The sequence below is a fragment of the Leptonychotes weddellii genome, chromosome 6, assembly GCF_054177405.1.
Source record: "Leptonychotes weddellii isolate Sample4059 chromosome 6, ASM5417740v2, whole genome shotgun sequence".
Lineage (NCBI taxonomy): Eukaryota > Metazoa > Chordata > Mammalia > Carnivora > Phocidae > Leptonychotes > Leptonychotes weddellii.
The window spans coordinates 97,876,252-97,903,789 of record NC_138374.1 but is presented as its reverse complement, the minus strand read 5'-3'; the positions used below and the strand labels follow the sequence as shown (position 1 = coordinate 97,903,789).

Here is a 27,538-nt window from a genome sequence, read left to right as displayed (position 1 = left end):
AGCTGTTGGCTTAGGTAGAGTTTAAACTGTTATAGACAAGTTTTATGCCAAACAAGCAAGCAAATACCCATTCTGGGCTCTCCCTTGCCATGTCTACCATGAGAATTTGAGTTTGGTGATGTCAGGGACCATATCCACCCTATTCACCTCTGCTTCTCCAGTATCCCCTAGAGTGCCTGCATATAATAGATACACAATCATTATTTTTTGGATGAATGAATTCATGGAGGAATGAGCAACTGTAGATATTGGTGAGTAAATATTGTTTTGTTTGTGGTCATAGAAAGAAGGAATGTTTTGCTTAATGTTACCCATCGAAGATAAACTTGTTTGAAAAGCAGTTCAATTACGTCAAGAGTAATTGCCCGTTTTATAGACGTATTCCAATTCCTAGAGAAATAAGCAGAATTTTCAAAGCATAATTACATCTGACATTAAGTGATTTTTCTGTGGACTCCCTTCTGACAACAGAAAATTTAAAGTTCCATAATGCAGCAACAGTGACTCACCTTTCCATCTGAGGGCTGTTCCTCCCAGCTCAAGTATGATGTTTGCTTAAAAGATGAAACCACCCCCATTCTAAATAAATATGACATTTGGACAACTCTTCAAGGATGAACATTTTATTGGAATATAGGCACTTGGCAGAGTAAATATGTGGTTACAAAGTGCTTTAAGTCTATCTGCTTTATATAGTGACCAGAAAAACCCATCCACCGTGTAGATTTTTTTCTTAAAGTTCCAGACTTCAGAAGGCAAGTCCCCAAACCCACTTACTTAAAGTATGAAGACACATGTAGCCAACTTTTTTACCTAGTGAACCTGTATTGATTTAGTCAGTGATGTCCTTCCCTTCCCCAGATTAAAATTGCTATGGAGCATATAGCATTTAGCACTTTTGATAAAGAGTGAAAATCACTCATCTGGCAAAACTGTGAAACCCTTGGAAATCATGGACTCCAGTCTGGAGGGTTACAAGACCAGACTCGAGAATCTTTGCAATAAAATGTAGAAGATCAGGCCCAGAGACCTGAAGTTCTTCACACGCAGCCTCTTTATAAAAGCTTTTGGACAGATTGGGATCTTATCCTTGTGGTTTCCAAAAGACTTTTTTTTTGAAAACAGAGTTTTCTCTGCATGATTCAAGGTACCACTGTCTCCACTCTAAGCTGCAAAGGGAAAAAAAATGACAAGCTAATTTTTTTCAAGGCAAATATTCTCTTTGTGAAAGGTCAATAGTAACATAACTCGTTTAAAGTCCTGGAATTTTTCCCAAAAACCACGTCTTGAGGTTTTATGCATTTCTAATGGATTTGCCTGGAGGAGAGATTCCCCAGAGCAGCCTGCAGAAGCTTTGCATGCTGCTCATTTAAATTACAATAACCTTGCTCTAACCTGGAAACCACTGAAGCAACACAGACAAGTCTATTAAAAACAAGACAAGCTCATAGTAATATGAAGTAATATGAAGTTACTCCATTCAACATGTTAAAATGAATAAGGAATATTTTTAATGAACTTCAGTTTCCTGTTCCATCTTCAAATGGAACAATCATCCCGCTTAGTCTAGTGAACTTGTCTTTTGTGAAATATGTACAGAAAAATTCTTTGTGTTCTCAAGTATGTCCTACCATGTAGTGCCCAGTACCCTCTGGCCTACAAGATGGGTAAAGGGAGGGCACTGATAGTCATCCATCCAATGCAGATGTACTTTCTTTTAGGGTTGGAAAAATTTCTTAATTTTCCAAGGGGTCCAAGAAGCCCTGAGGTGAGCAAAGGAAGGAAGCTGGGAAGCTCCAGCATGGGTTCGAGCAGGGCTGGGACCTCCTTGCTCGCTGACATTCTCCTGCAGAGAAGGGCATCCTTGGTGGGTCTGGGCACTACTCCTTAGGCTCCTTGCCTTACTGGGCAGTGCATCTGACCATCTGCTGTCTGCCTCTTGGACTTTGGACTTGACCTAAGGGAAGCCTCCCCAAGGGCAGAAAGCCCAATTAAAAACGTCTCCCTGCCTGACAGCAAGCCCCAAATAGCCCCAGCACAGCAGCGTGGCGGGTATTCAGGTCTCACAGGTCTTGAGCAGCTCGACACCTGCCAGTTTTTGTGCGAGGCACTAGGGATATGAAAGTGACTTGAGAAGGCAGAGAGCCATTATTCCAGGCTGTGTATCTCTAACAGGAAGCACACATGATTAATAAACCCCAGTTTCTGTTCTTGAAGAAAGAGGCCCCAGAAGAGACGGGAAATAAACACCATTTCAATACTCTGTGCTTAATGCAAGGATATGAGTGAGCACCGGGTACTGCAATGACCGGCAAGGAGTAGCCTCTACGTTCTTCTAAGGAGACCCTTCATAGATGTAAAGATCTAAACACTCTAAGAGAAATTAAAACGATTGAATATGAGACTATAGTGATACTGCTTAGTATTCATTCTTTATCACCTAGAAATTCTTCATGGGGAGTTGGACAGAGAAAGATTTTAATTCCTGCTGAAAGAGTTAAACTGTGGGACAAATTCTCTAAACAACTGATATAAACTTGCTGATGACGATCAAAACAAGATTTTAGGACAGTATGTTGGGATCTAATATTAAAATTTGTGGAAGGAAATGTCAAGAGGTACTACCTGGGACTGAAGCTTTTAGGAAATGATATGGTATTTTCTGGAAGGATAATAGAACACAGCTTTTTAATCTGCGGCAAGTAAGTCCTTTAACATCAACATTTCTAGGTCACGGTCCATTGAGAAGACGTATCTGTGTCTATTTCCATAAAGCGTAAGTTCCAGGAGAGAGGAACAGAGTCTTTTTCACTATAGTACCTCTAGCACCTGGGACATCATAGGGACTCAGTTAACTTGCTGAATGACCAAACAAATGATTTCCACTTTTGGTGACATCTTTGGAACTTGATTGGAACTTGATGATGTACATCTTGGCTTTTCATTTCCTTTCTTTTCTTTTGTTTCCCATTTATTCACTTTATTCCCCTTCTGGAAATGAACCAGGACTGTTTCAATGGATAGACAGAAAGTTGTCATGGTTTGAAAATTGGCATATTTTTTTCTTTAAATTCCCATGGGTCTTTTAATTTATGTCAGACAAAGCACCTTATCTTTTCTTCTTCTTTTTTGTTTTGTTGCTGTTGTTACTCTACCTAGCACAGCACGTGGCATAGAGCAGCTATTCGAATAATGCTTGTTTAACCTGTAGTCTTTTCCGCTCGACAATTAGCTAAGGCCCCTCTGCACAGCCTAAGGCTAATTTGGAATGCTTTCAGGCTTAAACGTGCCAAGGAAATTTTCTTGCCTCATCTGAATGTCCCCAAAAGGTGATTAATTAATAAGAATCAACATGATTAATTAACAAGAAATTGATAGCATAATTAGTAACAGGCTCAGACAGCCCCACAGACCACAACCTTCCTCCATTTGTGCTCAGCTTCCCCTGGGCTCTTTCAGGGGCTGCAGGGCTGCCCACAGCAGGGTGACCAGTGTTCCCCACCGACCCTTCCCTGCAGTCCTACTGTGGAGGAATGCTGAGTCCTTCAGAGACAATGAAGTTGCTCTAGTGGATGGTGAAGCTGGATTTACAGTATACATTTGCATTCTTACCAAAAAGTAAAGAGCCTTGAAGTACATGAGAGGAAAACAGTGTATTGGAAACTGGGCTCCTACTGTTTTCTTCATCTTCGCTGGAACACAACCGCCTCCCTTCAACATCCTCAGCTGCCTCTCACCCCAAACACTTCCTATTAAAATGCTAAAGCAGTAATTCACGGTAGAACAGTTCAATTCCACAAAGGTCTGCCTCAGTGAGCATGCCCTGTGTGCATTTCCTCTGGTTTCATTACACACATTAAGGAAGTACTTAATTTTTTTTTTTTTTGGTAACAACTTGTGTGCAACCCCTAAGCATACCCATAACTATTAACCTTTGGCTGAGTTTGTGCAAAGAAATACTTATGCCCAATTGTCCCTTTCACTCTTCTGAGGGCTGCCCTGGGGTACTCTCCCCCACATCTTGTGAACCTAGCAGATCGAAGTCTGGAGCATTCTCCACTACCCACTGGCACTCATGGACACCAGCAGCCTTAATCTCCTCTGTATCCATGCTAGCAGTGGCCTGGGCCATGCTGCTGGTCCCTCCCAGGCCTTCTTCCACAGAACCCTGGCTTTCACTGGGGCAGGTGTGGTGAGCACTGGAAATGCAATCTTCTTGTGGCCTGGCCTCACCCTCCACCATGGCTGCAGCCCCTCCTCCTTCCTGGGCATCCAGTCTGGAAACCCCCCCTGTGAGCTCCCTCTTAGTGGGCTCCCCAGCCTCTGCTTGCTGCTCTAGGGGGCCAGGGCTGCTGGCACCCTGGGTGAGCCCTTCACAGGCCTGCTGATCCCCCAGCAATACCCCCAACTCCACCCTGCCAGCCTCCGCCTGCACCTCCGGTGGGGAAGAATGGGCCTCCCTCTCACTGATTTCACTGCCTTCACAGCTGTCTTGACTGGAGGCTGCTTCGTGACCGGCCTCTGTGTCAATTGGGGTTGTTTCCTCTAATTTTTCAATTTCTTGGGGACCAAGGGTCTCTTCATTTGAATCTTTCTCAATCTCGAGGGTGGCCGATTCCACAGGCACTTCAATGGTCACCGTCAACAAATTTCTGAGCTCCAGTAAGGAGCCTGAGGCAGAGCTGGCTTCTGGCTTTTCGTGGCTGGGTTCTCCATCCTCAGGAGCCCTTCCAAACTCCAGCTCTGACGAGGGTGTGCCCAGGGCTCCTGCCGTGTTCTCTGCCGTCACGAGACCCACAACTGGGCCATCCATGCCTGAAGGAATCACCTGTCCGGTCCCGTCTGGGGGAGGGGTGGGGGCAGGGGAAGACGGGCTTTCTCCTTTGGCCAACAGACTAGGGACCCCAGGCTGCTTCTTTTCCCCTGACTCCTGGAATACTTCGTTACTCAGCGCCTCGCTCTCTGAAACTCCTGGCAGAATGGCCGAGGCCCTCCTGGCAGGGCTGGCCTGGTTTGACCCTGCAGGGGTTTTTAGATCAGTTAAGCTGGACACACTTTCACTGGGCAAGGCCATGTTGTCTTCAAATAAGTTGTGTTTCTTCAGGAGAGCGGCTTCCTTTATCACTGACAGAGACCAGAAAACAGAACATGACATTGACTCTCGGCCCCGGCCACCCTGGATTTTCCCATGTTATCCAGAAGCCGAACTCCCTTCCCAGCTTTTCTGGCTACCCAAATCTCTCAATGTCAAATTCCAGCTGATAGCCACCCTCTTCCCAGTCTCCTTCCCTCATGACCAAAGCCCACACACTCGTCTTCAGCACTGGACCTCTGTCGTGTTCATTCATTCATTCATTCATTCATTCATTCCTTCACTCATTCATGGATGCAGACTGGGCATCCACTATGGGACAGGCTCTGAGAATCCAAAGATTGGCTTTCAAGGAGCTCACAACCTAGAATAGTAACATCTGTTATCACCGATAGAGGCCCTGCTGCAGGGGCAGGCCTGTCATTTCTCTGCTTCCTCTCATAGTCCAGTCCTGAATGTGTATTGGGTACTCAGTACTGAGGATGCAGAGAGCCCTGTTGACCTGTAGTGTCTAGAATGAAGACCTATGTGCATCCAGCTCAGTCTTAGAGGCCTTGAGAGGACTCAAAACAACAATAACAATGATAGCAGCTGACATTTTTGACCACAGGCCTCCACTAGAGCTATGCAGGCTGTCCAGTGCCCAACGGTATCATATCCAAGGGGGCGCCACTCACATCAGAGACAGCACAGATTTGTGTGTTTGGCAGAATTTTCCAGCAACGAGCAGTAGAGCATCCTACTCTGATAAAAATCAGTATATCACGGCAATTTTTTTGACAGAGAGCTGCCCAGTGCCTGGAGAAAGGGAGCCTTTTCCTAACTGGTGGAAAGGTGCCACGAGGGAATGGCGTGGGCTTGAGGGGGGGGCCCTTCCTGTCAGACACTGTGCTGACATCTTTACATTTCTCATCTCGTTGGATTAGCTACTGGGGCTTGTGCTTGGCCCGTTTCCTTTGTGGGGGGTTTCTGGTGATACTAACACTTTCCCCATGGAGACCAGACACAGGCCTACGGTTCTGGGGAATGGCCCTGTCCAGCCGATTTCTATCAAGGCTGTCCTGCCCACAGTCCCATCACAAGCAAGGGGCCTAACTCCACAGGACAGTGGGTGCTGGAGTCCCAACAAGATTCACAGAGTACGGTGTCAGCGCCCTGGGTCTGCTTCTGCCAGCGGACAGGACATGAGGAATGTGCCGAGGAGGCAGCTGGTAACCCCTGTTCCGGAATCACCTCCTCCTGCCTCAGGGAGGGGTCAGAAGTCTGTGGCTAAAAACAGCTGTTCTCCTTTGTTCTGTCTGGGGCAGCTGGAGGGAGACAGATGTTCACGAGACAGTCTAGCCTTAATCTCCCTAAACCTTGGTTTTCTGTGAAAAATGGAGCTTGAAATTTCTGTCTCCTGGAGTTCTTATTTGTAATTCAAAGAAATAATATCCAAGGGGCCAGTATAGTGTGTACCAGATCATGATTCTCAGTCAAGGTTAGTATCCCTCTCTCTCCTCTCCTCTCTTCTCTGTCTCCCCAACAAATCGGTAGCGATTTCCTCTTCCCCTTTCATTCCTGTTGAGAAACCTAGCGGGCCTCCCTGGGTCCCCTTGAGGGGTCCTCCCCCGTATCTGCTGTTCCCTCCAGTACCAAGGAAATCTTCCTCACCTTTTAGAGTTTCATCAAGGAGTCTCTGATGTAAAATCTCCTCGTAGACATTTTCCACATGAATCATATTGGTGTGATCTGCAAAAATGAACTGCTCATATTTCTGGAGCTCCTGGACAGTGAGAGATAGGGAGACGGAGGACAAGGCGTGAGATGCCAGTTTGTAGAGGAGGTACAGGGAGCATGACTTGCACTCATGATCCCCTCCTTGGAGTGTGGGGCACTCAGCCACTGGTCATCCCCTTTCCTTTCCCCAGCCACCGAGGCACGATGTGTACTTCAGGGGTGTAGACAACACAGATTTTAATCATCTCAAGGCCCTGTCTGCGGGTCTGTGGGTCTCAAGGCCCTCCTTTTTTTCCATCACAACCAAAATGTTCCCTTCTTCCCTTTTTTCCCCCTTTAAACTCCAACAGTACTTTACCAAGGTATAAGTCACACACAGTAAAATGTACACATCTCACAAGTACATCTCAGTGGTTTTAAATATATAACTATACCCATGGAACCACAACCCAGATCAAGATAGAGAATATTTCCAACACCCTGTGCCTTTTTCCAGTCCACCACCAACAAGAGATAAGCACTACTCTGATATCTATCACAACAGATTTGTTTTCCTAATTTTTTTTTTTTTTTTTTTGAGAGAGAGAACACATGTGGTGGGGGGAGGGACAGAGGGGGAGGGGGAGAGAGAATCTTAAGCAGGCTCCATGTCCAGCAGTGAGCCTGACACCGGGCTTGATCTCATGACCCTGAGATCAGGATCTGAGCCAAAGGCAGATGCTTAACCGACTGAGCCACCCGGGTGTCCCTAGTTTTTCTAATTTTTGAACTTTACACAAATTGAATCACATATTCTTGTGTGTTTGGCTTTAAGATTCATCCGTGTTGCCGCATATATCAGTAGCTCATTCCCTTTTATTGACAAAAGACATTCATTATATGGATAAACTAAAACTGTTTAGCTATCCTCCTATCAATGGTGTTGAGATTTGTTCATTTTTTAACTGTTATGAATATAATTGCTATAAACATTTCTGTGCATGATTTTTTTTGGATTTAAGGACTCTTTTTTATCTTCAGTGTATACCTAGAAGTGAAATTGCTGGGTCCTGGACTAGATGTATGTTTAACTGTATTAGAATGGGACCCTTTCCAGGTATGGAGACTCTCTCGTCAAAGACTCTTCAGGAACATTCTCCTCTTTCCCTCCAACTGGCCCTGACAGTCATTGATTCCCTCTAAGACAACCAGACAGGATGCATAATCCTTTAACCCTTCCTGCTCTCTGAGGGTTTCCAGATGGCTTGAGGTCAGGGTAGGGATCAAAATGTACCAAATCACATGCCAGTGATTAACTCAGTAATCCTTACAGCTAAGAGTGCTCAAAGGGCCCCAAGAGCGAGGGCTTTAGCAGTGGGATTTGATGCCTTTTGCCTGAAGGGACAGGATTTTCAGCAGGAGATCAGAAGCCACCATGTGCAGACAACTCAGTGCTAGTACTTGGGGGCCCAGGCCCAGATCACAGCAGGTCATAATGAGGTCCCTTTATACCCACCCCAGAGCAAAGCTAAAGATTGGACAGACGTGAGCTTGCAGGACCCTGAGCGGGTCTGTGAGGCAGGACGGACACACAGATGAGAACTGTGTGGAAAGAGCACTGGCCAGGAGGCTGGACACTGCCCTGGATTCCCTGGGGGACCCGAGCCCGCCATGTCACGGCTCCATGCCTCTCTCTGCCTCTGCAAAGTGAGGGCCACAGGCTCAGGTCTGCGACACCCTTTCCTATCCCTAGGTGGTCTCCCACTCTTTATTTCCCTGGTTCCTGCCTCAGGACTGGGCGAAAACATGACTCTGGGGAGTCTTCCCTGACCCCATAAGCAGCGCTGGGTGCCCGGCTCGGAGCTCTGGCCCGCCCTCTTTCCCATAGGCTACAGCTGTGCTCATCCACTGCAGGCCCGGTACCTCTAGCCTACGAACTCCCGGATGGCAGGAATGCTGGCCTGGCACAGTGCCTGGATCATATCTGATACATAGTCAGTACGTGTTTGCCGAAGAAACAGTAGACCTTCGAAATTTCCAGCTAGGGGTGCCTGGGCGGCCTAGTCGGTTAAGCGTCTGACTCTTAGTTTCGGCTCAGGTCGTGATCTCAGGGTCGTGAGACTGAGTCCTGAGTCGGGCTCTGCGCTCACTGCAGAGTCAGCTTGAGATTCTCTCTCTCTCTGCCTCTCCCCTCTGCTTGCAACTCTCTCTCTCTAAAATAAAAAAATCTTTAAAAAAATTTCAAACAGCTAAATAAGTTTGTGGAAAGGAACAATTTTCTAGGGATGTTTATACCACTGTGACATGTCCAGCTTTGTAACACAGGTCTTCTATATTAAACTGACTAAACTGTGACATATGTTTAATTCCTTGGAGCAATTTAATTGGAATCCCTAAAGGTGGGTCTTGGGGATCAGAATTTTTTTTTTACAGCTCCCCAGGCAATTTCTTTTTTTTTTTTTTTAATTCTCCAGGCAATTTCAATGGGCACCCTGGACTGAGTACCACAGATCTAAGAAGTTGTGATTAAAGAACCAAGGGAAACATAACGTTAGTAAAATAAAGAATCCTTCAGTTGAGCAGATAATCCCTTAATTTATCCATTCTGTAAATCCAGATTTTAAGAAATCTCTTGACACTGAAATCATATCCTTCATTACTGAAAACTTGGGGTCTCAGTTTCTTTAGAAACCAATCTTTCTTGATTCAAAAATCCCAAGAGCATTTTATAGATTGGGTACAACTCTGCTGATGTGTGGAAAAAGGGAACTGACGATGGGGCGCCTGGGTGGCTCAGTCGTTAAGCGTCTGCCTTCGGCTCAGGTCATGATCCCGGAGTCCTGGGATCGAGCCCCACGTCGGGTTCCCTGCTCAGCGGGAAGCCTGCTTCTCTCTCTCCCACTCCCCCTGCTGGGTGTTCTCTCTCTCACTGTCTTGTTCTCTGTCAAATAAATAAATAAAATCTTAAAAAAAAAAAAAGGGAACAGACAAGAAAGGGAGACTTTCTTTGCCCTTCTCTTCTTCTGGGAGGAAGTGGCTCGGAGGCCCCTAAATTGCCTCTGGGATTGAAAACACCCTAAGTAGAATGTCTGTGTGCAGACGCATCCAGAGGTAGACAAAGTCATCCTTTGGGCGGCTAAACTTTTCCATCCGCACATGGCCGAAGGACAATCATATAGACAGATTCTTTATTCCTGTGGCTTGATCAAACTCCCAGAAGTAAAGGCCAGGTACTAGATATGCCAAGACTCTAAAGAAAAAAGCATTTATAGAATATAAAAATAACCAAAGAAATTTCTGTAGTAAAATAACTTATGCCAAGGATTTTAATGTTCCAATTCTTGGAGACCCTCCACGCTGCCCAAAAGTCCTTTTGAAATTCTAATAAGCTCTTTATGATTTGCTCCAATAGGGAGAAGGCACTGAAAATGTCCAGGCTCATAGATCATTTCTGAAATGTAGAAATAGTAATAGCAGTCGTATATATTATTCACTGAGTGCACACCTTGTTATCAGCAAATACGAGCTGAGTTCAAACTCTGGCGGTTACCAGCTCTGTGACTTTGGGCCCATTACTTAATCCTCAAGTTTCCCCATTTGTACAATGAGGATGTAAATAATACTTCCTCCTCGAGTTGTCATGAGAATTATTGAGATAATCCATACAAAGTGTGTTTAACATAGTGTCTAACACATGGTCAACACTCATCAAATATTAATAATTTAGTCTCCTCAATCTTAAGAAAGGCACTGCAAGATATATCATTTCCATTTTCTAGAAGATGGAATCTAGGTCAAGAAAGAGGAAAAGTGACTTGTCCAAGGCCCCAGAGCCAATACATGGAGGAGCCAGGACTTGAACCCAGGTCTTGGACCTGCCTCCGTAAGTGGCTCACCCATGGCTCTGCTCTGCAGACCAAGTCACACCTTCATAATCATGACTGTCACTGGTAGCAGCTTTAAATGGTTTCTGTTTCATTGACTTCACAAAACAAACATTAAAAGAAAAAAATATCCTTCTGTAATCAGGTTACTTACAGTCTTTCCCTGGATGTAGTGGTCAAGTTTCAGAGGACAGATGGTACCCATGAGTTATACTATGATGAGGAGCACTTGGTGTCCTCAGATGCTCTATGACAACCCTTAGTTTGGCTCAAAGTCAGATCATCACCTTTGAGATTCTGTCTAGTCCAAAGGTTGGCAAATCTGGCAGCTGCTTACTTTTGTAAATAAAGTTTTATTGGGACATAGAAGCACCCATTGTTAATGTATGCTCTTGCACTTAGCAGAGCTGAGAAGTTGCAACAAAAACAGTACGACCCATGAAGGCCTAAAATCTTTACTATCTGACCACTTGCAGAAAAAGTTTGCCAACCCCTCCCTGGTCTAGTCTACTGATTGCAAGCACATTCTAGCAAAAGAACTTGCTTGAACTTCACAGCAATAAAAGCAGGCTCTCTGGAGTAACCCATCCTCTTACGGGTTTGCACGTGGATGCCAATGCCTTCTGCACGGTGGGAAGTGTGATTTGAACCAGTGCCTCTTGAAATATCCTCTTCCGGATGGTGCTGCTATCATAATCATATTGCTGTCAATACAGAGATAGAAACATGTGCTAAATAGCAACATTGCAATCTGTTAACTTTTGCTTAAACAAAAACTCAGTCACTCACTTGTCTCGCTTTCCCCCCTATTTCTGAGGACATTTACGGTGTTTCCAAGGTCTCAAAGATCTTACTATGCAATTCTCTCATACTTTGGGTGGAGGGTATGGCTATTAATGACCCATCTTACCCTCCCCTTTTACAGATAGGGAAACTGAGGCAAGATCAAAACAGTAACTTCTGGGGGCACCTGGGTGGCTCAGTCATTAAGCGTCTGCCTTCAGCTCGGGTCATGATCCCAGGGTCCTGGGATCGAGCCCCACATCGGGCTCCTTGCTCAGCGGGAGGCCTGCTTCTCCCTCTCCCACTCCCCCTGCTTGTGTTCCCTCTCTCGCTGTGTCTCTCTCTGTCAAATAAATAAAATCTTTAAAAACAAAACAAAACAAAAAAACAGTAACTTCTGCATTATAAAGAAGTTGGGGACAGAAATGGGGGGTGAGTTTGTATGTCATCACTCCTGTCCTGGGTGGGTCCATAGGAGCCAAGATCATCTACTTCCTTCACTTTATATCCGAGAAGCAGGATGAGTGGACTATAATGATTTCCACAAAGGAAGGGAGGGTCTGGCTCATAGCTACCTTAACACTGTGGCATGTTAACCGAAGAAGTTTAGTATCCAGACCAAGAAAGATGTTGATTCACTTTTCTGCACGGAATATTCAAACCTAGAGACTCGAGTTTGGTTTTAGACGACCCTTTGAGAGGATCGCCGACGCTCTGGAACACAATCACAGGCATGTGAGCAGAATGGTCAGGCCAAACAAAGAATGGTTCATGAGATGAAGGCATTTCTACTGAAGATGATAACTTTGGGCAAGATTATGGCTCTATTCAAACAACCAAAGGCTACTGTGTGGAAGAAGGACATGAACAGAGAGAAGAGAACTAGAATCACCAACAGTGTCAACTTTGGCTTCACATTAGGAAGCATGTTCTTGCAGTAAAAAGTGTCCAGAGAAGAAATGGATTGTCCAGGGAGGTCCTAAGTGTCCTGACACTGGATGTGATATTGACATCGATACTATCTTTTCTTCCCAATTGCAAGTTCATTATTACTTGTGTTCCCATAATAAATACTGCTTTTATTATTTTTTTATTTTTTAAAAGATTTTATTTATTTGTTTGTCAGAGAGAGAGAGCGAGCACAAGCAGGGGGAGTGGCAGGCAGAAGGAGAAGCAGGTTCCCTGTATAGCAAGGAGCCCGATGCGGGACTCGATCCGAGAACCCTGGGATGATGACCTGAGCCGAAGGCAAATGCTTAACCAACTGAGCCACACGGGTGTCCCATAAATATTGCTTTTAATCTCAGTGATTTGGTTGCCATTGTTTCCTACTGCCTATGAGGTATTAAGATTAGGTCTAAAATTCAGGGACCACCTCCTAGGCTCTGTGGAACTTTAATCTTCTGCTCCAAGGCACTGTTTAGGGGAATAGGTAGTAAGAAATTAGTGGACTAAATTTAAGAATTGTTTTAGCTCTAGGCTCACCATTGAGTAGACTGTTGAGCTTAAGTAAGTCATGTTAGCTCTTAGTGAGTCAGTTTCCTCATCTCTATAATGGAGACATATTCTAATTATCTCACGAGTCCTTGTGAAGATCAAACAAAACAGGGGAGGTTAAAAACAAAACAGCTTTAAAAATAGACCATATATGTGCAAGCTGCTATTATTAAAATCATTTTGATAAATACTTAAGCAGTAAGCACATTAAAAACAATTTCAGGGGTGCCTGAGTGGCTCAGTCATTTGGGTATCTGCCTTCGGCTCAGGTCATGGTCTCAGGGTCCTGGGTTCAAGCCCCACATTTGGCTCCCTGCTCAGCGGGGAGTCGGCTTCTCCCTCTCCCTCTGCCCACGACTCATGCTTTCACTCTCTCTCTCAAATAAAGTCTTAAAAAAAAAAAATTTCATATGGCAGGTGTCTTTTTTTTTTTTTTTAGAGTATTTCTTTTGCCAGGAGATTTTGATTTTTCTAAAAAATGCTGGCTAATTTAAATGGGTTTTACTATATTGTATACTCTTTGAAGAAGGAAACTGTGCCTTGCCTATTTTTACATTTTATGTAATATCTATCACAACGCTTTGCTTAGCGTGGACAGTCAATAAATACAAAGTGCAATTGCTATGAATGCCAATAAATATCAAGTGCAATTGCTCTATCAAGGACAGGTCACTTCGAGCTGACGGACAAGAATCCCGAGGACATGTGGTCCCTAGAGTTGCCACTAGATGGCAGAATAGGCACGAGAGTCACGCTGGAGGCCTAGTGGTGCGGTAGTCATTGCTACTTCAGGCGGGGAAAGGGAGCAGGATTACAAACAGGGAGGGTGAAGGACAGAATTTGGTATTTTCCACTTAACAAAAGAAGCAGGGGGTCATACTTGTTTTACGCTTCCCACAAATGAGAGAAAGGTTTTACCTTTAAGACTCGGAGCTTAACCTTCTCGATGGCGACTGCAGTTTTGGAGGCCTCTCCTTGGAGGTGTGGGGAAAGCAACTGCTCGAAAGTGAATACTGCATTCTCCATTAGCTAGAAACCAAAAGCAACACAGAACAGCGCCTGGTCAGAGGCCGGGGTCTCTACCCTGGAGCAGGGAGGGGATGACCATCAGAGTGCCCCCCAGGCACTACTATGGGGCCACCCAGGGCAACAGGTCCTCAGCCCCCTACCTGTGTTATGAAATAGAAGGCACCTGGCCACAGTGGGATCAGTAAGAGTCTGGGAACAACACACACTCACACACCTATGTATGTATGCATACGCATATTTTTTCCCTCCTCTCTTCCTTTTATGCTCTGAGCTGCAAAACCCCTGGAGGCCATGGGATTGAGAATACCACCCTCTCCTGTGGTCAGCCCCTTCCTCTGGTCTCTGGTTCCTGCAGCCCCGGCTTGACAAAGGGAGGTGGGAGGCTTCTCCAGTTATTTCTTGGCGGCTTTAATCGTGCACTGCCACTTTTGGGGGATGCAAACCAGTCCAGCACACCTCTCTGCACCTAGCCTACCCCCTCACTTCTCTTCCTTGCTCTGCCAGGCTGGAAGGGAGGCAGGGTTGGGGCTTGGTGGGCACAGCGACTGATGTGCTCATGGGGTAGGAAACGGAAATGACTGCGATTTCTTATTCTCTGCACTCATACCTGTATCAGTTTCACCAGGGTTCAGTATTACCAAAAAGGGACTTCTGTTAAACTGTTGCCCAATTTTGTTCCCCCAGTCCGTCTTTAATCCTTCACAACTCAGAGGTTAGATAATAAGGTGTATCACTTAATCCGCCCTATAACTTATAAGGAACAAACGTTCCTTTCTTCCCCAAGCCTCTGATCCCAAAGCATGAACACATAGCTTTGTCCAGCACTCTCAACACGATAGTGACCTAATCTAAGCATCTGTCTCTGAAGGGGGGCCTGGCACAGTGCCCGGTTCCTGAGTGACCCTGAACACTCCTGAACACCCCTGAACACCCCTGAAATAGAATTGTGCTCTTTTGGCTTCAGTGATCACACCCTTCTTCATTTAGAAAGCACTATAGTAAGGAAAGAATTTGTGCTTGTTCCTGGAGAAAAAGTTTCTTGTGTGGGGGAAAAAAGGGAACCTATCAAGTAGACCCAAGAGATCCAAATATGAAGCCATGATTGATTGATTGATTTACTCTTAACCGGGTTAGGGAATTAACGTAAGCAGGTAGTTCTCTGTTCTAGCTTCATATTAGAAGCAGTGGGAAGGCGAGTGGGGGAAAATTCCTGCGAGTGGGGCCTAGACGTCAGCATTTCTCAAAAGCTCCCCAGATGATTCTCATGTGCAGCCAAGGTTAAAAGCGCTGGTTTGGCAAATCAAGTAATTATCAATTAATGCTACCTGATTTCCCTGAAAAAAATTTTTTTTTCTGATGTTCATTAACATGGAAGAAAGATGAAGCCAGCTGGAACGACCAAGGACGTCCTCAACTCAACATGATGACGACTGCGAAGGGCCCCACTGCCCAGAGCTGCACCAGCACCCCAGCCTCGCTGGCCAGCCCTTGTTTCTCTGCTGTCTCCATCCTCACCCCCCACGGAGGCCCCTGCCGCTCCCACCTCCTGCATGTCGTTCTGTGTCCTCTGGACCACCAGATCCACGTGGGGGAATCGGAAGCGGCTCTTGAGATCCTGCAAACGCTCCTGAAGCAGGTTGACTTTACTGTAACAAGGTTCCATCTTCATGGAATCCAGTGGAAGATTCATGAGCCGGTCTAGATGCTGCATTTTGGTGAAGGGAAACGTTAAATACCTTCAGACTCAGGAGCAAGATTACACACATATTCCGTATTACGTAAATTCTAAATGATCAAACATACGTTAGTAGAGTGAATCACTTCTCAAATCACTGCATCTGTGACATTTCAACTGTCTTACTTGCCTCCTTCAGGGGTCCCTGGGGCAGCTCTATCGCTAGGGCAGAGACTGGTAGAGGAACCCACTGGATGACGGGAGGACCCAGGAAAGCATTTGAGGGGGCTACAATCTTAGCTCTTGATGGACTTGGGGCTCCGGCTTGCAGAGCTCAAGAACTAGGTAGGCAGGCTTTTTGGCATCTGGAATTGCTGCTGGGCCCCCGGGACCTCCAAAGCCTCCTTTAATGGGGTCAGGATGCCCCTGGACCCCAGGACTCTGGGAATGAGGCCAGAATCTCCACAGTTCTCTGAGGCTCTGTCAGGGCTCACGGGGGCTTCCTCCGCCGTAGGTTCTCTATGGGGCTAGTAGGTGGGGAGGTGGGTGGTAGGAAGAGGCCTGGCCTGGGAGAGGCATCCAGATAAAAAACTGGGATTCCTCCTCCTCTGGTTTGCACGAGCAATGAAGCCACAGGGCTTCCAACAAGAGGGCAGCAATGGGCCTCCTCTGCTAAAGACATCAGGTTTTACCAACACACGCTCACATCGTGAGTGTTGTTTCCAACAGAATGCCTTCTATTTTCCAAGATGATTTTCAAATAATTTTAAAAATTGAATACCAGATATCTAGAAGAAACAGGTGGGTGGGCAGCAAAAGAGAAGATAGACAGGTGCTAAAAATGGATGCCCAGGGAGAACTGGGGAGTAACACAGGGTGAGTGTGAATCACAGAGGATGTGCTGTCGGATTTTCAAGTCACAGAAAAGGGACAAAGCTCAAGTTCTAGGTGTCTCTAAATAGGAATTCTTAAAGGGCCCGTTCTCATTGTGTTTGTAAAGAGAACACATCACTCTCCTTGAGAAGTGAGTTGTGGGGAGCCGCACTGAGGTAGAATTAATGATCAAACGCACAAGGTCAAACTTATCCCTCCTCACACAATATGAAATGTATCTATTTTAAAGAAATAACAATTAAGCAGACAAGAGAGGAAAAGTGGGCTGCTGCTTTGCTCCTATCAGACGGGCCAAAGTTTAAAGAGGTGGTACTGCCTACTGCTGATGAGCATATGGGGAAGAAAGTCCTCTGCCATACACAATGGACGGAAATGTAAAATTTAAATCCCTTTTTTTTTTTTTTTGGAAATGCAAATGGTAACATCTGTTAACAGGAGAAATAAAGCCACCTTTCAATGTAGCCATCCTGCCTTAGGAATCTATCCCACAGGAATGAAAGCTTCAGAGTATAATATATGTAACAAGGTTATTTATTACAGCTTTGTCCATGATGCCAGCAACATTTGGATAGCTGAATAAATCACGGTGCATTCAGACATGAAATATTATGTAGCCATTACAAAGAATGATTTAGAGCTAGAGCAGCTAACTTGAAGACAGTTTTGCGAGGTATTTTTTGAATGAGAACACTGATAAAGAGTAGGATTTGTAATACAATCCCATTTTTTAAAGAGCAAACAATCTGGAAAAAAAAAAAACAGCCCATAAATGTGTATGTTTTAGGGGCGCCTGGGTGGCTCAGGCGTTAAGCGTCTGCCTTCGGCTCAGGTCATGGTCCCAGGGTCCTGGGATCAAGCCCCACGTTGGGCTCCCTGCTCAGCGGGGAGCCTGCTTCTCCTTCTCCCACTCCCCCTGCTTGTGTTGCCTCTCTCGCTGTCTCTCTCTCTGTCAAATAAATAAATAAAATCTTAAAAAAAATGTGTATGTTTTATAGCTGTATAAGCAGGGAGAAAAGTACAGAACGGTATATGCTAAGATGTTAACACTAGTTACTTGAAGGGATGTGGGTAGTGGGGGAGAGGGGAAGAGGGACAGTAAAGTCAGGTTTTAAAAAAGATTGCGAAAAGGAACTTGAAAATATTTATAAAGTGTGTCTTGTTTATGTATAATTACATGTGTATGTATGCATAAATAAATAAGAAAGGGGGGGGAAAAGAGAGGTATCTGGTTTTATCCAGGGACTGATAGTGATATGTCAAGTATAAACCAAGCTGCCACATTATGTGAGTGATTCCTGAACTTTAGGGTACCTCACGTCCTCGGGAAGCCTTGTGAAACAGAATGCTGGGCCCTACCCCCAGAGTTTCCGATTCAGTAGATTGTTGGTAGGGGCCTGAGAATTTGCATTTTTAACAGCCAGCTGATGATACTACTGGTCTGGGGACCACACTTTGAGAAACATTGTTTTCATCACAAGTCTATATTTTTGGAAACAAATGAACAAACAAAATTTATATCAAGAGGATATATGTTTCTATATTTGTATAAACAAGAAACAAGTATGTGAAAACACATTCTAAGTTATTTATATTAGTTAATTCAGCGAGTTGGGAGTGGAGGTAGCCTAGGAGTTGGGGTGGGCATGGGTTGATGTGGGAAACAAAAGCAGAAGAAAAGTATTTAATTTCCTTACTACCTACAGCCCATTGACAAGTCCTTGAAACAGGCAGAGTGACATTCCTCTAGGGACTCAACTGTCCCGATGTTGATGCTTTGTTAAGGGCAAAAGACAATCCTAGCCCGACCCCGTGCTCCACGATCCTGTAAGTCTACTTTTATATATAAAAATTCCTTTGGAAACTTTCTTTACCTCTACTCCGCCAAGATACATGTTGGCAATCATCCCCCAAGCATATGACCTACTGATATACATCTGAAGGTCTCATGATTCAGGTTTTATTAGACAGAAATAAATGACCTTTTCCCAACAATAGCTAGCCCCCTCAAGGTCCTGGAAACCTTGCTTCCAAAATTCTTCAGAGACTTATGCTATCTCTAACCCCCTCCCAACTTGAAAATATATAATGGGCCACTCCTCATGATCCCCACACAGCTCTTTCTGCCCACGGGTCCTGTCCCCGTGCTTTAACAAAACCACCTTTTTGCACCAAAGATGTCTCAAGAATTCTTTCTTGGCCGTTGGCTTCGAACCTCTTTCCTAACCTCTTTTCTACATCATGGGTGATCAATTTTGTGCATATATATTTTTTGTCTATATATATATATTGTTTCACTTGCACAAGCACATTATTAGTTTTGCAACCTGAAAAACATTAATAAAGGAAATCAGGTGAACGGATAGATAAATGGGGTGGCTGGCTGAATGAAAGGAATAGATGAATGGATAGAAGGAAGTGGGGGGAGGGAGGAAGAAAGGAAAGGAAAGAATGCACAAATGCAGATAAAGGCCCAAGAGAAAGGCAGCCCCAGGCAGGCCATTCACACTCAGTTCCTTGGCTCCATATCTCACCTCCTTAAGCTGGGCATTGTCTTTGGTGGTCTGAAAGTTCTGGTTAAGTTCATCCACTTCTTTTTCAAAGAGTGAGCGTACTTCACTGAATCCTGAGCTCACCGGCCCCATGAGCTCCTCCAGAATAGACGCCAAGAATGGTTGCACACTTTCTGCACAGCTTCTTTCTGCGGGCTGGGCCACCATGGCTGAGATAGGAAAAAGGCAGAAAACCATCACTTACTATGGGCAAAATTGGGTTCAAAGTCCCTGGAGCCAGGCCAGGGATGGGCAGTGCCCCAGAGAGCCATTTAACAACCCAGGCAAGCTCAAACGGGCAAGACAGACCAGCACAGAGAGTCCCAGGCCAGTATTCACCAGAATGGAAAACCATTAGATGTTTTTAGAATTGAAACAAACAATTCCCCCCTTCCCCAAGCTTTCCTCTGCCCTGGGATGAAGTGCATTTTTCTGTGTGGTCCCTATGATCACGCAATGCCTAATAGAAAACAGAAAATGCTGGTGATCCACCTATTTATTATCAGCATCATTGTTATATATGCGTAATTTGTCTTCTAAAAAACACAACTAAGTTTTTAAATTGAGGTATAACTGACGTGTAACATTATATTAGTTTCAGGTGTACAACATGATGATTCAATATTTGTATATAACAGTTTATTAAGTTTTAATTAATTTCTCTAAGAGTTAATCAGCTCATAGAATTCAATTCCCCTCTCCCCCCCTCAAGAGACGTTTTAAAAACTCAGACACAGTCTTTTCTTGGGCAAACAGAAACAAATTTCATTCAAAACAAACACCACCCCACCTCCCACTCCCACACCCAATTTTTTTTAAAAAGGCTATTTTTTTACCCGATAATCACGGAAAACATGCACAGTGACAAAAATATAGAGAGCACAGAAAAATCATAAAGAGGGATGAAAGAAATGTAACCACACTTCCTGGGGGCAAATCCTGCCCTTTGATTTAAAAAAGGAAGAGCATTGGGGCGCCTGGGTGGCTCAGTCGTTAAGCGTCTGCCGGGCATTGGGCTCCCTGCTCAGCAGGAACCCTGCTTCTCCCTCTCCTGCTCCCCCTGCTTGTGTTCCCTCTCTGTCTCTCTCTGTCAAACAAATAAATAAAATTTAAAAAAAAAGTAAAAGAGGAAGAGCATAGTAAAGATGCTCATTCAGGAAGTCTGGATAGGACGTGGAAATCTGCATTTTTTTTAAAGTGCTAAGGTGAAGGTCAGATTAGCCAGGTTTAAAAGCAGATCTAGTGAGGGAAGGCTAAGCTGGAAAAGGATTGAGCTTGCTCTGTACACTGGAAGGTTAGCTTTGTGGCTCTGGTAAGTCACATGGCCCTTGCACCGTACCACAGAACCGAGAAAGGAAGGACAAGCATATCTGGGTGTCCAATCCATTTTATTACATGGAAAATCAGAGGCCTGGAGATGTCCGAGGGCTTGACCAAGGTCAAACCCTAATTTGCAGATCGAGGACTATACTTCAAGTGTATTTCTTAATCTTTTATTGGCAAATAAGGTGCTTAGAGTGAGATGAATGGGCACGTTCTTCTTTCAGTTTGCAGAAATATTTCACAGGTATGGAGGATCAGACTGCCTCTTACTTGGGAGAATCTGAGATAACTATTCATATTATGAATAATTCACAAATATTTGGTATATAAAATATTAAAGAGGTCATAGAACTGCTAGGGAAAAAAAACCTTTTGATTGTATGATTTAAATATGAAATGATCTATGACTTCTAAAAATGACTTGCTTGGTACCAAAATGCAAAATTGCATGTCAGGAGAATAAATGAATTATTTATCAATTAACTAGGAGAGAAGGACTGTTTGAAAAGCACCTGACTGAAATTTCAGAATAATCATGAACACAGGTAACATGCAGTAAAGATTTAGTGGTGGATGGCGGGTTTCACCCACTGAGTGGGGAGGAAATGGACTCCGGCAGGGGTGGTGGAGACCCTGCTCCCCTCTGCCTGTTCCCCACTGATGTCTGTGTACCAGCAGGGGCTGCAGCCTCCTCTCAGTGCCTTCATTCAGTGCTCCTTTGCCCTGGGCCTTCCCTCCTCCACCTCTGCTTGTGAACAACCCACTCACCTCTTCAAGACCCAGTACACACTTCACCCACTCGGACGGCCGAATGCCCTTGGCACCACCATGCAGCCCCCTGAGCTGCAAGCTGCCTGCTGGTGCTTCCTTCTGGTTGGAATACATTCGACACCCCACATGGACACGCTCTGCTGACTTCCAGGCATGTCGAGACGCCATTGTGATGAATACTGTTCGGTGACACACGGATTCATAAACTCATCCAGAAGTTAGGGAGCACAGGGACGAAGACGGAAAGTGTTGGGATTAGAGGGGTTTGGAGCCTGACTCAGTTTTGGAATCTGGCCAAGTTCCTTAATCTCCGCTTCAGTGTTCTTATCTGGGAGGTGGAGATCATGGGACGCATGACTTCTGGGGGTTGGGGTGACGATGAAGCAGGCTTACTGTGTTCGGATGCTTGGAACCGTATGTGGCACTCGGGAAGCACTCCCGGACTGTGAGCCCTTGTCCCACCTGTTGGCATCATCCTTTTTTCCCATCAACCGACACAAAAACAGTGCTATTGTTATAAGGAGCCCACAGTGTTTTTTGAAGCTGAAATAGTTCCTGGCTGGGAACCACAGTGTCCTCTGTTCCTGCTTCTCTTATGGCATCTTTCCCATTTTTTCCCTGTTTCAGAATCTGCAACATGCCTCATATCCTCTTGTTGTAAAATCATGTTGTCTTCGTTGAATCCTTGTAGCCCTTGTATTCAGTAGGAGCAGGATAAATGTTTATTGAATGAATAAATATTGTGGGGCAGGACTAAAGATTGGTTGCTTGACTCTCAAGAGTCATGTGGGAGGAAATGGAAAGATCACTGCTTAATACTCCCCAAATTCCTTAAAAATCCAAAGCCCTTTATTGATGCAGTCTGAAGTATACAGTTGATCCTGACCAATGCCGAGGTTAGGGGTGCTGACCACCCCCTGTGTCATTGAAAATCTGTGTATTACTTCTGACTCCCCCAAAACTAAATAGCCTACTGTGTTGAACAGAAGCCGTACCCATAACATAAACAGTTGACGAACACATATTTTGTATGTTGTGTGTGTTATATACTGTATGCTTGCAATAAAATAAGCTAGAGAAGGGTGCCTGGGTGGCTCAGTCGGTTGAGTGTCTGCCTTTGGCTCAGGTCACGATCCCGGGATCCTGGGATCGAACCCCGTGTCGGGCTCTCTGTTCAGCAGGGAGCCTGCTTCTCCCTCTCCCTCTGCCTGCCGCTCTGCCTACTTGTGTGCACTCTCTCTCTCTGTCAAATAAATAAAATCTTTAAACAAACAAAAGCTAGAGAAAATATAATGTTACCAAGAAAATCCTAAGGAAGAGAAAATATATTTACAGTACTGGACTGAATTTATCCAAAAAAAAAAAAAAAACCCACCTATAAGTGCACATGTGCAGGTCAAACCCATGTTGTTCAAGGCTCAACTGTACTTTATTGTTTTAAAGGTGGAGAACCAGAGGCCCGGTTAAAATGTGTTTTTGATATTCCCTTGTAAAAAGACTTGATCATGACTTCCTTTCAAAGATCCTTTTAGGAAACAAAGACTAGTATAGGGCAGAGTGCTTTTCCATCTTATGTGGGATATACTGGAGCCACAGAGAGAGAGAGAAACTGGTTGAATTCGGGCCAGGAGAATGGCCACAGTGAGGCCCAGTGAGTCCCAGCTCCCTGGAATGTGGGCTCAGGAGTTGCGTGCTGGCAGTTTTAGGTTGTATAAGCACTTCAGTATAGTCAATTCTAGATCAGTTGTGCTAACGGAGGAATGGATAATAGTAAGGACATAACGCTTAGGTTAATTTATGTGCCTCAGAAGGCACCACATGAACAGTCGTGCACGGAAACAGACAGGCACATCCTTGCTAGAGGCATGCCTCCTCTCTACTCTCTCGCAGAAGAACCGGCTGGAAGGGCTCAGAGGAGAGCTGGGCTGCAGTGTGAACGAGGCCTGAAGGGCAGAGGATAATCCACCAAGCAGACAACCCCTGTCAGGTTCTAAGTCTCTTGAGTACAGGAACTGGGTCCCCTGTTCACTGCTAAAGCTCCAGCACCTTGCTCAGAAAGCACTTAGTACATATTTTTTTAGCGAGTGAGCGAGCAAATGAGCAAGTGAGTGAAGACTCTGAAAATCGACAATATAAGATTGCTGATAAACAATTGCAGAGGAACCAGCATGCTTCTCTGAAATGACATTCGGTGTGCTGTGCTTGTTGGGATGTAGGAATTAACATTTAACATGTTATCCTGTAGAATTCCTTAGAGGCCATCTCAGGCCTCTTGTGAGGGCACAGGCAGCCATTTTTCTGTCAATAGTCACATCGCGAACATTCGTGACGTTGCGGCCCAGGAGGTCTCGGTTCCAACTACTCAACTCTGCCCTTGAAGCATGAACGCAGCCACAGACGATACATAAATGAACGGGCATGGCTGTGTCCCGATGAAATGTTATTTACAGAAATAGGCAGTGGGCCCGATTTGGGTCCGGGGCCACAGTTGGCAGACCTCCCTCTCAGGGCCCCTCCTGATGACAGAGGAGGACACTAAGGCACATAGAAGTCAAGTGACCTTCCCAAGTACACCTGACGGGCCAATGCTGCACTTATGACTAGAATCTACATTTACCAACTCTAAGCCAATTTTCTTCTTGTGAAAAGAAAATCCATTTATTCACGCATTCAAGTATTCGCTGAGAGTCGGAATATACCAGGCATGGTACTAGGCCCTGGGTGTGCCTGAGTGAAACAGGGGCCACATGGTCCTGTTCTTAGAGAGCTTATGGCAGAGAAGGGGCGCGTGTAGAAGCCAATACAATGAGTGTAAGAAGTGCTGCAACAGGGCAGGGGCCGTGTCAGAACACGCGGGCACCACAGGCAAGAAGCAAACTCTCCTCCACTTTGCGTCACCGAAGTCTCCTTGGGAAGGTCCAGGCCCTTACTTGCATATCCCCTTTACACCTGTTATCACTTCTTCCCAATGCCGTCAGTTCAGTTTTCCTCTGAAATCATGAATTCTGACTACATGGTGGAGCCCTACACGCACAGCTCATTGAGCTGTAGGAGCGTGGATTATCTCCACTGACCTTTGATCTTTCCAATCAAAAAGTTCTTTGAGTTCACGATCTGATCCATGTCCGAACGGATGGTTCCCTCCAGGCCCTTCGTCAGAGAGCGGCACTCCTCCTTTAAGGCACTTAATCCTTCTGAAACTTGATGCCGAACCAGGTTGTAGGCCTCCTCAAGGAGCTGTAACAGAGAACAGCACAGAAATCAGGGGCTCTGTCATGTGCGAGCGCTGGCCCGCTGGCCCGAGCCAAGCAGAGGGAGGAGGGCTAATCACAGATTATCTTAACATAAACACAACTGCAGGCACACTGTGATTTTTCTTTCAAGGTTTGAGTCTGTTTGGATTAGTCCTCATGCAAGTGAGACTGAGCAGACTTGAGGTAGGCAGTTCTCCACCCAGGGAAGGAATTATTTAAAAAAAATGAAAGAAGAAGAAGAGAAAGGAAGGAAGGGAGGGAGGGAGAGAGAGAGAGAGAGAAAGAAAGAAAGCAGGAAAGAAAGAAGGAAAGAAAGAAACTGTCCTAAAAAAAGAAGGGAAAGGGATGTTCATTTTGAGAAGCACAGTCGCGTAGCAAAATCATGGCTTACGCCGAGCCAGGCCCTCTTTCTGTCGTTCTTCTTCCCCTTCATTTTGGGCAGAAGGTCTGTCTGAAGGGTTGGCAGGAGGTCCTCCATCACCAAGTTACTCAGGATCTGGGGAGAGGAAGACAGTCCCAGAATGAGTTGGGTGGTGATTACTGAATCTGAGCATCAGGCCTGCTGAAGTTGTCATGATTGGCAGTCCCGATCCTGGCAACTAAGATTGTCCTGGACTACATAAAATCTGTTAGGCTGATAGTTTCACTCTGGTTCTGAGGCTACAGAAATCTCAACTAAAGACAATCTTGGAGGGTAAACATTCTTAAATATTTGCAAAGAATAGTAATGTCTGCTGACGGTTCACCATCAGAAAGGACAAATTCCTCAAATTCACACTTCTTTAAACTAGAAGAATCTAGTGCATTTAGGATAAAAGGCAAAAGTTTAGTTATGGATAAGGGCATCCTTAGCAACCTCGTGACAGGGATCAGGCTTGGTTTTGGTGGCTTGAGTCCTTTTCTGTGTCCTCTGAGACCATCATGCCTCCTCAAGCTCCCTTGGGATCTATGTGTCTTCATGCTCTTTGTCCCTGCCGTCTCCTGAACCCCACCTCCATTATCTTTAAAGTTTAGAGAAAGAAGGGAGTAACAAATACTTAGAACAACTGGACATTTGTGGAATGAGCAGAACATGGGAGAGGGAATCTAAAGTCTTCAGAATGTTTAAAAAAAAAATTTGCTCCCAAGTCACTCCTGAGATGTTGCTGGGCTTCATGAAAATGTTGTTTGTTTTGTTTTTTTAATCTGAGCATGTTCTCCATGTCCATTTATTACAGTGCTCCATGTAACACCAACTTCTCCTTCCTTAACTAGCCATCTCCCCCCGAATTGGAGCAGATTTGTTTTTCAGATTCAGTTTTACTATGAATCTTTTGGGGCTCACAGCTTAGTTTTCAGTATCAGGCTGCAAAACAAGATTTACAAAAGAAAAAGAGTAATTTTGGGAATGGAGAATCATTTGACATCTGTTCTATGAATTTAAAATGATAATTGTGCAAAATAATTGACCTCCTTCTCATAAAAATTCAAATTAGGCTTTGGGAATTACGGAAGATTTTTTCCTGAGGTCATTGGTCAGCCTCATGCTAGTGCAAATACTCATGAGCTCACGAGATTTTGCCTTTCACCAAGGGCTCTGTTACAGCAGGGTGGGAAACTTTAGCTGAACTGTCCAGGAACACTCCCAGGGTAGAGGTGGGGGAGCCGTCCAATCCCCCTGTGCCTGTGGGTCCTTGGGAGAGCAGGCTGGTCAGGTCAGTGCAGGGAGTGGGGCTCCTGTCACCTGCGATGTAGAACTTTGTGGTGTGATGAAGATTATAATGGGGATAGGATTTCCCCAAGTCCTGGTAATTCATTGGTGGGGATGTTTTTCTTTCTTAACCATTCTCTGGGAGGAGTCAAGAGGTGAGCCAGAATACTTGAGGAATTTGAGAGGAACGTGATATGTGCAAGCTCCATGGAGATTAGCAGGTCCAACAATTAGATTCAAGTAGGTAATTAATAATCCATGGACCCTCCCCCTATCCTGCTTGGTGGAGTAAGTCCTTAGTTGGAACACATCTGCCCGAGACTGATGGAAGTGCAGCATGGGGAGAATGAGCTAGGAAAATAAGGAGCCTGAAGGCAGAGCTTAAAATCAATGGGAAATGTTATCTTAGTTGATAGTGTTAAATCAGGGTCATAATAACTGCCTAATTCATCCTTTTGCAGATATTAGTTTGAGTCTGAACAAAAGCATGAAATGGGTTTGAAAAGATGAAAATGTTACAAAGGCCAAAGGAAAAAAATATTCCATTTGGGTGGGCTTATAGTTTTCTTTTAGTCTTTCCCATAATGTTCCAAGAAATTGAGTTCTATTTTATAATTTAGGGAATTGAAAAGGAAATATGTCTGGAAAAAAAAAAAAAGAGAAGGGGAATAGGAGTGGGTTGCAAGGGTGTGGGGCTTGGCAACACCACAGGGCAGGCAGAGCCTCAAAGTGCTGAGGCCCAACTGTGTCCATCCCAACGCTGAGTAACCCTCTTCCTCCACCCTTCAGCCCACCCCCCATCCTTGTGTAGCCCCCCGCACCCGCCCAGGGTCTGCTCTGAGATTCCCTACCTGGGTCAGCTCTTCATGAGCAGGGTCCAAAGCCCTGGGGCTATTCTAGGGAAAGTAGCTAGTCAAATAAGTAAGCCATACTAATGAAGGGGTTCCTCAACCTTCTCCCCCAGAACAAGATCTATCGAGTATTTTTAGGGCCCTAAAAATACCACTTTTGCTTTAAAAAAAAAATGGTGTGTGTGTGTGTGTATGTGTGTGTAAATTTAACTGCCGGGATGTGTAGATTTTAAAATTCCATCACACATATAAGAAACCAAACATGCCATTAGGTTGGTCAAAATCAACAAACCCAGGCTCACTCCCTGAAGGCCACACCATGTGTTACCTTCCAGATGCTGACGCTGTGGGGAAGATGTGAGGTCCAGAGACTGCTCTTCTTCCTGAGACTGGCCCAATGGTCTGACCAGGCTGTCGGCCTTGTGCCTTTTATGTTACTGTGTGGCCATGGGTGAAAGAATCATTTAAAGGGGTCACATTCAAGGTCATTAGACAAAAGACAACTCTGAAATGTATGGAGAAGGCCTAAAATGTGGATAGTTTTCTTG

The 27,538-nt window shown here is 45.0% G+C and overlaps 1 protein-coding gene across 1 annotated transcript in view; it reads right to left on the bottom strand.

Annotated features, from left to right (window-relative positions):
• Positions 1–607: 607 nt before the first annotated feature.
• NIBAN1 (niban apoptosis regulator 1) overlaps positions 608–27,538 on the bottom strand; it is a 133,101-nt gene continuing 106,170 nt past the window's right edge. Inside the window, exons 7-14 of the mRNA XM_081823194.1 lie at positions 24,841–24,945; positions 24,270–24,432; positions 19,084–19,271; positions 15,527–15,688; positions 13,873–13,983; positions 11,271–11,378; positions 6,746–6,857; positions 608–5,124 (exon numbers count right to left, since the gene is read on the bottom strand). Of these exons, the coding sequence (XP_081679320.1) occupies positions 3,980–5,124; positions 6,746–6,857; positions 11,271–11,378; positions 13,873–13,983; positions 15,527–15,688; positions 19,084–19,271; positions 24,270–24,432; positions 24,841–24,945 (2,094 nt within the window). The 3' untranslated portion in view covers positions 608–3,979. The remainder of the gene's footprint in view (positions 5,125–6,745; positions 6,858–11,270; positions 11,379–13,872; positions 13,984–15,526; positions 15,689–19,083; positions 19,272–24,269; positions 24,433–24,840; positions 24,946–27,538) is intronic.